This window comes from Prunus persica, chromosome G1 (assembly GCF_000346465.2).
Source record: "Prunus persica cultivar Lovell chromosome G1, Prunus_persica_NCBIv2, whole genome shotgun sequence".
Classification (NCBI taxonomy): Eukaryota; Viridiplantae; Streptophyta; class Magnoliopsida; order Rosales; family Rosaceae; genus Prunus; species Prunus persica.
The window spans coordinates 4,168,750-4,180,155 of NC_034009.1; the positions used below are offsets into that span (position 1 = coordinate 4,168,750).

At 33.6% G+C, this 11,406-nt stretch overlaps 1 protein-coding gene and 1 long non-coding RNA gene across 2 annotated transcripts; both read right to left on the minus strand.

Annotated features, from left to right (window-relative positions):
* Positions 1,448–2,122, minus strand: LOC109946736. Its single transcript, XM_020555406.1, has one exon. The coding sequence runs from the start codon at positions 2,120–2,122 to the stop codon at positions 1,448–1,450; it is 675 nt and encodes a 224-aa protein (XP_020410995.1).
* LOC109946846 lies at positions 5,449–7,581 on the minus strand. Its single transcript, XR_002269933.1, has 3 exons — positions 7,287–7,581; positions 7,162–7,211; positions 5,449–5,645 (listed from the first exon to the last, which is right to left on the minus strand). It is a non-coding gene; the product is annotated as an uncharacterized LOC109946846 (long non-coding RNA).

Here is an 11,406-nt window from a genome sequence, read left to right on the forward strand (position 1 = left end):
TAAATATGTGAAATCATGATTTTAGACTTCCATAGTCAAAGATAATGTCGTAAGCAGTTTCTAACAATTTTCGGTGTATTTTTCTGATTTTTAATTAATTTTTTATGATTTTTTTAAAGATAAACTTGGAAAAAAAATAAACAAAATGACATGTGGCGCAATCATACAACGCCACCTGTCGAAAACAACTACTGCTCTCCTTTCAACTGCAGCCACGTGTGATTCTCTATAATTTAATATTTTTTTTTTTATGGATTTCACTTCTAAAATTCATTAAAAATTAATTAAAAATTAGAAAAATACATAAAAAATTGATACAAACTCCTTACAACATTGTCTTTGACTATGGATAATCATAATTCCACATATTTATGTTCACGGTAATTGTCGAATCAAAGAACACGAGTGTTATGTTATACAATATACTTTAGTATTTTGGTTTGTTTTAAAACAAAGTTGAGTTTTTGTTATCATTTTCAAATTTTATATGTCAAAATTATATTTTTGAAGGTTGAGGGCGTAGAGAATGTCACAAGAAGTTCGTATCAATTTTCGGTGTATTTTTTTCATTTGTATTTCATTTATTATCAATTTTATAAGTTAAATCTTAGAAAAATAGTATTAAATCGTGTGGGGTGACACATGGCGGAAGCTGAATGGGGGGCAGTTAGTGTGTCTCAACGAATTTATTATTTTTTCTTAGAAAATTCATAACTAAATACACAAAAATCACAATAATGTTCCGAAAATTGCTACGAACTCATTGAGAATTCATCTTCCTATTGAATTCCCTGTTTCCTGATTACGCTACATTAGTATTTTATTATTATTTATCCTAAATTATTATTATTATTATTATATTACTTTTTAGCCTGTACATTTGTTAATTATATTTACTCCAAATTGTTATTTTTATTTTTATTTTGAGTGCGAATAGACCATTTTTGGTGCTAATCAGTTTCTCTCTTCTTCAATTTGTTAATTTTTTTTTCTTTTTTGGGGTTAAGGGGTGTTTTGAAAAATAAAATGGAAATTTACAAGCCATCCATTGTACAACATCAGGAAAAAGTTATTAGAAGTCATTCACTGTTCAAGTTTTGCTTAATAAATGCGTAACCAAATCGTTTGGGATATGCTAAGTGGGAAAATGTCATTCCTAAGCCTCGGTGAAAAGACATCTACTCACTCCATGCATGCCTTTTCGTTTACCAAATATTAAGATTGCAGTTGTGCAAAATATCTGTGTTAGTAAAATGTCATTCGTAGCCTTCTATGATGTCAGTAATCATTCAACTATATAATATATATTATACATTTATATATAAAATAATTTATGACAGCACAAACACCAGACAAAATAGATTAAAACCCAACATTTAAACAACATTTGTACAACGTAGCCTGCCAACCTAGAACTTTGCATAAAAACCGTAAAAACATACTACAACTAATTATAAGGGTATGAATTTCCTGGCACAACATACACACGCATCACTTTGAACCAAAAAACACTCTCATGGTGCCATTTGCATCGATTGCAACAAGTCCAGAAGGCAGGATTGATCTTTTCTTCAGTAGGCCAGCCTTGAATAACAAAACACCATTCGTTGTTGTTACAAGCGCTGCATTGATTGAACTTAATCTTCCCATAGTAAAACATATCTATGATATGTCTTGCAACAGAGAAAACTTGGCTTAATCTTCGTCTCAAAGCATCCCTGGTTCCTTTCATATCAATGTTGTTACGTTGATTCAAAGAACACAAGAATTCTAATGCATCCTCTTTTGACTGACCAATTCCGGACATGCCAAGTAGTCCAACTAGATATGTTGCCTCCATATGGCCTGCTGTGGTTGCAATGTGCATCTCATTCAATGCTTCCATGTTACCTTGCATGAAAAACACTTCGAACACTTCTCTAAATATCGACTCAGGGTTCTCGCAAGCCCTGCATTGTTGCAAGAAATGCTGGACCACATGATTGGCACGGTACCAGCTAGGATGGTCTGGGTACTTTGCCATTGAAATGGTGTTCCACACTTGTGGAGTGTTTGCCAACGTATGGAACAATGGGCACGCAGATGCCATACGGAAGAGATCTTCCGATGATTGGGTTGCCATGTATAACATCACTTTAAACCAAGCTAACTCCGGGATGAAGGCTGGAGACATATCCAAATGGAGATGCTTCTTTCTCTTTCCTCCGAGTGTAGTGAAATGCTTCGAATTCATTGAAATGTTTTTGGAATGGAACGATTTGAGGAGTGGAAGAAGGGAGAAATGAGAATATATGGGGTTTTGGTTTTGTTTTAGCCTCTATTTGTAGTGTTTTGAAAAGGTGTTTTCACTTGGGGTTTTTCCAAGTTGACCCTTTTAAAGAAACTGAACTCAACACCCTAAAACTCAAGACAAAAGAAGGGAAAACGTCATCGAAATGCAAAGAGAGTCAGACAGTCAAAAAGTCAATTAATAACCTATTTGCATAGCCATTTTTAAGATTTTCCCACCATCAAATTCATTGATATAAATGTGATGGATTACTGACTAGTCACAGAAGGTCCCATCAGATACTTTTTCATTTTCCCACACCAAACTACCCCTAGTAATGTTATTAAAATGGAACCAATGATGATGGATTCTTATCCAACTAGTTGCCTTAATGAAATATAAATAAAATAATATATTTAAAGCAGTGTCCCCTCAATTTTCATATTGATATTTGGTAGTGAAATATTATATTGCTTTTCAGGGTAAAAAGTGTCACAATTCTGACGGTACAGGTGTCCAGATCGTGACCAACCCACCCACACACAGAAAAGAAGGATATAATTCAATTTCGGCAGAGATGAGAGAGAGCTGAGTAAAAAGTTTAGTGTTATGAGTGAAGGGGTATGACTGAGAACTATGAGTGAGAAGGTATGAGTCCGAAGAGGTTTCAGTGAGAAGATCTGAGTGAGAAGAGGTACAAGTGAGAAGATTCAACATGTCTTCGTCTTCATCTCCTGCTCAAACAAAGAGGTGTCAGTATTGTGGAGCTGCAATGGTGCTTCGGGTTTCAAAATCAGATAAAAATCGAGGGAAGTCATTTTGGAAGTGTCAACCTCCTATGTAAGTTTTCATTTCCAGAATATGTATGTGGGTGAAAAAAACTTAGGTCTAACTCTGACAGAATTATTTTGCATATATGATGCCTGCAATTACGGAGCCACCAGTTGCAATGGATTCAAATGGGTTGATGTAACCTCCGCTGAAGCAGAACAACAAGATGACACGTTTGATGCTACAATGCTGAATATGCTGAAGTCCATTAAGGACTTGGTATTAGTTTTATTACTTGTATCAATTGTCATATTATTTGTTCTTTTAATGACCAATTAAGTGCACGGTTTCAAGGATTGTAAAAGTTCTCCCCAAAAAGACATGTTGCACACACCACCAATGAGTTTTCAAACCCATTTTGTAATTTTTGTTCTTGAAATTGGTGGATTGGCATTGAGTTTAAATTATTGTTTGAAACAAAAGCATTTATTTGTCGGAAACCCAACAAAAACTTTCCAAGACTGACTTTAAAAAAATAAAGTCATATGAAGACGATAAAATCACAATACAGGGCCAATACGATGCAATAATAAGACAATGCATTTTTTTGAAAATTGCATAATTATTCTGTGTATATAGATTGTTTATTTGCGTATACTTAAAGTTTATTGATTGTTTATTGCATGTATATCGCATGATATTGAATATTCATTGAAGGTTTATTGATTATTTACTGCATGTATTTCGCATGTTATTATTCCGATATTGAATGTTTATTGAAGGTTTATTGATTGTTTACATGTTTATTGAATGTTTATTGATTGTTTACTACATGTATTTTGCATGTTATTGAACCGATATTGAATATTTATTGAAGGTTTACTGATTGTTTACATGTTTATTAAAGGTTTATTGATTGCTAACTGCATGTATTTCGCATGTTATTGAACCGATATTGAATGATTATTGAAGGTTTATTGATTGTTTACATGTTTATTGCAGGTTTATTAACATGTTTATTGAAGGTTTATTGATTGTTAACTACATGTATTTCACATGTTATTGAACCAATATTGAATGTTTATTGAAGGTTTATTGATTGTTTACATGTTTATTGAAGGTTTATTGATTGTTAACTGCATGTATTTCGCATGTTATTGAACCGATATTGAATATTTAGTGAAGGTTTATTGATTATTTACTGCATGTATATCACATATTATTGCTCCAATATTGCATGTTTATTGGAGGCAAAAGTACCACTCAAATAAGATTTAAGGAGTTAGATTTAAGGGGGGAAACGGTCCTTATTCTTTCTTTTAGTAGGAAGAACAACTATTAAGTAGAATTTCCTATTCAATACGACTTCCTTATGGTTGGTGTAATTGGGGAGTGATGTATATTGCATGTCTATTACGTGTATATTGCATGTTTATTGCGTGTATATTGCTTGTCTGTTGTGTGTATATTGCTTGTCTGTTGCTTGTGTATTGTTGTTTATTTCTTTCGTAAGCAATGAACAATCAATACACACGCAATAAATGTACGATATGCACGCAATAGACAAGCAATATATACGCAACAGACGTGCAATATAGACGCACCAATATACATTACTTTTATGGAACATAATTTAGTGTTTTAGTTTGTTTTGAAACAAAGTTGAGTTTTTGTTATCATTTTCAGATTTTATTATCATTTTTAGATTTTATACGTCAAAATTATATTTTTGGAGTTTTGGGCGTAAAGAATGTCACAAGGAGTTCCTACCAATTTTCGGTGAATTTTTTGGATTTGTATTTAATTTGTTATGAATTTTGTAAGTTAAATCTTAGAAAGTATTATTAAATGGTATGGAGTGACACATGACGAAAGCTGAATGGGCGTGGTCAGTGTGGCTGACTGACTGTCCTCCAGTGATTGGACCACTGTCCATTTTGATCCTTCTTTTGTTTTTTGTTTTTAATTCGTAAATAAATAATTAAAAATCAGAAAAATACATTAAAAATTGTTACAAACTCCTTCTTCAATTACAAGGGCAATTGGGGCTATACAAAGGTAATTAAGGGCAATACAATGACAATACAAAGGCAATTAGGGCAATACAATGGCAATACAAAGGCAATTGGAGGCTATATAATGGCAATACTAGGGCAATTGGAGGCTATACATTGGCAATACGAAAACTCCAATAGTCCATCTTAGAGAGAGAGAGAGAGAGAGAGAGAGAGAGAGAGAGAGAGAGAGAGAGAGGAGGGACAGAGACATAATACACAACATATACAATGTTCTCTCTTCAATGTATAATATAAGTAAAAGTAATTTTCCATTGTTCTTTGAAAGAAAAAAAAAGTACGTTTCTATTGCACACACTTGTGAATATAAAAAGAACAGATTCAAGACTAAAATTTCTCAAGTAAATTGAACTCAATTTCATTGAATGAGGACTAAATTACATGACTAAAATATAGTTCCTCAATTAAATGTTTTTTTTCCCATATAATTACAGCACACTTCTTGTGACAGAATGGAATGTTGTACCACGCCAAATTGATGATGGTTCTCAATGACAACAATCTTCCATAAGTCAAAAATCTAGGTCCAACTGTCATTAAAAAAATAAAATAAAATAAAATAAAAAAACACCTGCTGAAGAGATGGCAAAACAAGAAATTAGCAAAAAGGAGAAACAAAGACCAAAAAAATAAAATAGAAACTGAGACAAGAAAACTGCAATCAGAAACTAAAAGACGTAAGAAACTCATACAATAGGCAAACAGCTTCCTAACCTAGAACACCAGCAAGAGAAAATCGGAAAAAGTGGAACACATAAAGCACAAAGAAAATGTTAAACTAAATAAGAGGGACATAACCAAACATCAAAGCACCTCAAGGGGTGAACTTAATCAACCAACCAATAATCAATATAACCAAACAACATCCATAACATCAATACAGAACCAAATACAAATACAACATCCATAATAGCAATACACAGAACAATGAAACTAAAAAAAGCTGCATTCCAATCCAATAAGTTTGAAGAAAAGTAACTATTCCTGTAGAAAGTGATAATACGGGAACATGATTAGGAACAAAAAGAACCATTAAAAAATCATCAGATGGTTTGGCAAAAAATGGGGCAATGTGGAATTGTCTGACTCAAGAAGCTCCACATGTACTTTATATAAGCTTCCTAAAGAAGGCAGTAGTGAACAGAACAACCAAAATTTTCTGAAGCAGTCCAATATTCTCCATTTTCTAAAAAACAAACAATTCCTGATAAAATAAAAACAAACCAATCCTATGTTTCTATATAGGTGTAAGAGAATCATGAATTGAAACAAATAATCTACGGGGTCACCATTAGAACAAGGAAATCAGATCCATATTTTACATTTTATAGCAAGCCATATCAAGGGAGGTCTACTTAATGCTCTTGTAATACTTCAAATTTTGCTCAAGCATCTCATGAAGATGCCTATTTTCAACTTTCCCATGTTCCAACACTTCAAATATTAACACCAAAAGATGTGTATTTCAATGGTTGATTAGCATCACACTCACACAAAATCTGATAGCATAAGAAACAAGCACATTCCCATTCATTTCAATTAATAACTCCATTTCCTAATATCAGCAAGTGGGTCCATCGAATAGTAAGCTAATCTTACAATTCATAACAACCATGTCAACCAAGAGCGTAGGTACTGGTAATTTAGTGACACAACTTCCATTAATACTAGAAGAATTTAATAACCTGTCTACACACCCAGCCACTAAAATTGTAAGGCTAAAATATGAAATATGCAAAGATCAATTAAAAACTACAATAATACCGTTATCAATGATCAATTAAAAACAAGTAGTTCACTTGATAATTCACAAAGCCACAGCTTATAAATTAGGCATTGAATGAATCCCTAAATTAGAATTTCTAAAAGTAACCCCTAAGTTCTAAATGCCCAACTGAATCTCTAATTCCTAAATCCCTAAAGTAGAATTTAGAAAGAAAAAAAAAATTGAAATTGAATGACATGAAGAAGAAGAGAACCAGAGAAGTAGGTGGTTCAAGTCAGGAGGAGTACTGAAATTTAAAGATGGAGAAGAAGAGGACTTACAGTTGGAGAGCAAAGGAAAGAAGGCTGGAGCGGGGCCATGAATGCCCCTACTGTTGCAATAATAAGAAAGGGGGATCAACGAATTTATAACAGACAGAGAGTACAAAACCAATATCAGAACTCACCACTGTGGAGAACAACAACGGAGGTCACGATAGTGGCTTCGCGGTGGAGGTCGACGACGGAGGTCGTGAGTTGAAAGAAAGGCAACTGCTTTTATAGCCAACATTCCTAACTAATTGGTGGCCTGGCATGAGGGAGACTTTTTCTCATTTTGTCTCCTATTCGTTTTCTTCAAATTTTCCAGTCCTTTTTTTTATTTTATTTTAATATTTATTCTCCTTCTTTTTCTCTCCTCTACTAACGAGGGAAACCCATCATTTTGTACTATAAAATGAACGACAAGGTCCTCTTGAACTTTGTCCTGCTTCAATCAAAAGAATTCCAAAAGAAAAAAAGAACCGTTTTCCTGCAGTAACCAAAAATGAGCCCTCCTATCAGAAATGTTGTTATGGCACTGCTAGTTGTGCTTTTATTACAAGTACTGAGGCCGACGTTCAAATTCCTAGGACCAAAAGACTCAGAATCACCAACTCGTTGGCAAGTAAAGTGGACATGAAGGTCCACTGTAAATCCGGTGCGCATGACCTAGGGGAGCAGATAGTTCGTCCAACGGAGAGCTATGAGTTCCGTTTCAAAACAAATGTTATGGGAACCTCATTGTTCTTCTGCAGCTTTCAGTGGGGGAATGAGTTTCATTATTTCGATGTTTACAAGAACGGTAGGGACGATTGTAGCAAATGCTTTTGGACTATTGTTGAAAAAGGGCCTTGCTTGTATGGCGTTCAGGGTGTCTGCCATGAGTGGAACAAAAATTAGGGTCTTAGGAGTGTCATGAGAGGACTCATTATTATTACAAATTTTTAAAAAAATTGATGGGTGAATTACAATTTGTGCCGTATGAAATTTGGTCGAATGTTAATAATGTGCCCGGTACTTGTAATGGCATAACTCATCGGCTTGCACGTTTTGCTTTAGGTCTTACTCATGATGCCATATGTGGTTGGAAATTCCGCCAACTTTAATTTAGGGTCTTCTGATCCAAAAATTGTAATGGTCGTTAATTTCATTTTCAATAAAATTCTGTTTCTTTAAAAAAAGAAATTTGTGTAAATTATGTATTTCCTACCGACTGCTGTCGATGTTTATAAAAATAGGTTGATTATAGTTTTTCCCCTCCCAGTAGGCATTTTGTGTCAGTTTAACAGTTCATACTTCAAAAGTTTCAATGCTAGACCCGAACTATCTCATGCTTCCACTGACGTGGATGCCAAATTTGTGCAACGTGGAAAAGAGGAAAAATGAGTTTAATTGTTGATAGATAATTAAAATAAATAAGAGAACTTATTCCAAAATAAAAGTTAATTAAACAAATTCCCAAGTCCTCGCCCCGCACCCTCCACTCCAAGCAACCCCATCTCTTCCCTATGCCTATAATGCATGCAATGCAGTAATGTAAGATTTACCTTAAGTGAGCTTTGATTGCATCGAGCCATTAGAAATGTTGATCTTAGTCATAGTAGTCATTTCGGTATTGACATGTACTAGCCTAAATTTTTTGAACTTCAATGATTACATATGAGATTACATGTTTGTCAAGGAAAGCTAAAAACATTAGCTAAATAAAAACAAAAAATAAACTAATTGCTTATAGCGATAATGATTTTGTATAATTCATTATTTGTTTCTTTTTTAGTTTTTTTCATTCAATTAAGTGGAATGCTAGATACCTTCTCTCTTACCTTCTCATTTAAGTTTGTGCCACATGTATTCCACTTACAAATAAATGTATGTATTTTTCTTTGTAAAGTGAATAATTTTTTTTCAATGCTGCTAAACGAACCCTAAAACTAATTGAGTACACCCTATAATCTAAGTTAACCCTAATATTTTAATCAAAATGTAAAATTAACTAAGTACACCCTATTTAACTACCAAAAATAGACCTAGTACAACACTCTAATACGAATCCTAAACCAGGTTTCTCTTTTTACATGAATTTGTGCCCTCTTTTCAGATTTTGGGTTTCATCAAAATATTTAATTTCGTAATACCAATCCTAAACTAGTACTCGCAGCGTTATTCATGAGCACCAAGCAATACGAAGACTTTTATACGTCTGATAAGAGTTGAATATAGTGAGTAAGGTGTATTTATTAAAATTTTATTTGTTTCACAATTCAATATATCCTTTTTGGTCATTTTAAATTAGGAATTCAATAAATAGTTTGGTAGTAGGGTGTACTCATTTAATTTTAGGGTTCGTTTAGCAGCACTCTTTTACCTTTTAGCACATTAAATACGTAGATTTTTGTGTTAGTGGAATGCACATGGCACAAAATGAATGGAAATGGAAGAAGAGGAAGGTAGCCAGAATTACTCTTCAAAATCACTTAAGAAAAAGAAAAAAGGAAAAGAAGAAAAGCTATAGTACTTGAAATTGGACTTGTCTAAAGTCCAACCCAAGTGTATACAGGCCTTTGCCTTTATGTTTATCTATTTCTTCGGGTTGAGGCTAGTGGGACATTTCTAGGATTTCTTCATTTCTTTGGGATGAATTTGTAATGGCCAGCCTATATAAAAGTTTTTGGGCTTAGAGCACCTCCAACCCAAAGGGCAAGGGTAAGGCAAAGGCAAGGTTTGTCACTATTCGATTGAATAGTGGTAGCCATTGCCTTTTTTGTTTCCACCCCAAAGGACAAGCGCAAGGGCAATTACTATTTACTTTAATTTATTTTCTATTTTTTTTATACTTAAACTATTAATTTTGGTGTGGGAAGTGAAGAATATGACTAGATATTTATTGTGTAAAAAAAATCTGAAATTTTTTGGAATTTTTTTAAAAAGTTACTGACGTTAATGACGTCAGCAACCCCAAGCAACAGCCCAGACAAGATTTGTCTTTGGGCCTGTCCGGGCTTGTGGAGCCGACCAGCTGCCCGGTCTTGTTGTTGCGCGCTGGAGCCATTTCCTGGGCCTAGGCCACCTCCTGCCCAGACAAAATAGGAGCGCTAGAGGTGCTCTTAGGGAGGACATTTGACCTTGGTACTCTACTCCTTTAAGTAATATGATTGGGTTAGCTTAATCCAATGCCATTATTGTTGCTAAACAATGAATAGGAATATGATAAAAGGTAATCCTAGGTACTTTTTAATGTGCATTTTTGTATCATAACTTTTTTTTAGTACAAGTGATAGTCTAAACTACAGGGGAGGGGGGTTTCTCACACACTCTCACACAACTAAGATGCCATGGGGGTTTGAACCTGTGACATATTGTTTGCAAATAAAGGCCATTTTTCACTTCGCTAGACCATGTTGGCTTTTGTATCATAACTTAATTATATATTTGATTGTGCATTTTTAAAGGATAACTTATATTATATATAGTTAAGGTGGGATACATAATCCCACTACAACCGTTGACCTTAGATCCAAACCCAGAAACTAGGACACCAATGCTAATGATGGATACTTATTGGCAATTTTTGGTAACTAAGATTTGATTGAATTAGGAAATAGGATTGGATCATATTTCGGATTGGAAATGATAAGTATCCTTAATTGGCACTAGTGTCATATGTCATGATTCTTGCTCTTGGGTCTTGGGTTCGAGATCAAGGGGTTGGAGTAGTGGGATTAAATATCCCCCTTTTTATAGGATAAGTTATCATATAAAAATGCACATAATACTTTATTTTATTTTATTATAGGCAATTGAAAAAACTGAATTGTTGTTCAGTTATGGGAATATGGTGGGATTATCTTGTGTCCTATCCAAGGTCTAAAATATAGAGAGTTTTGAAAATATCAGTGGTCCAAAAACATGGATATATCGATGGAAATATCGAGGAAATATCGATATCGATAAAAATTGAATAAAAATCATGAAAATTGTGAGAAAATTTTGGAATTTTTTATTGAAACTTTAGAGGATGTTTACTTAGTCAATTGTCTATTATTTTATCACAAAAAATTGGAAGGAAATGCATGGCATGGTGGGTTTGATTTACTTAATTTGATTATGTAGCGACCTGACAAACACTGTAACTTTAGAACATATGTAGTAATTAGTGAAAGAAAATTAAACACACCATAAGGTTTTAGTTATAATAATTTACTACAATATATTACACTTGATACATATGATATGATATATGAGCTTGACTAAAAAAAACAAAGATAA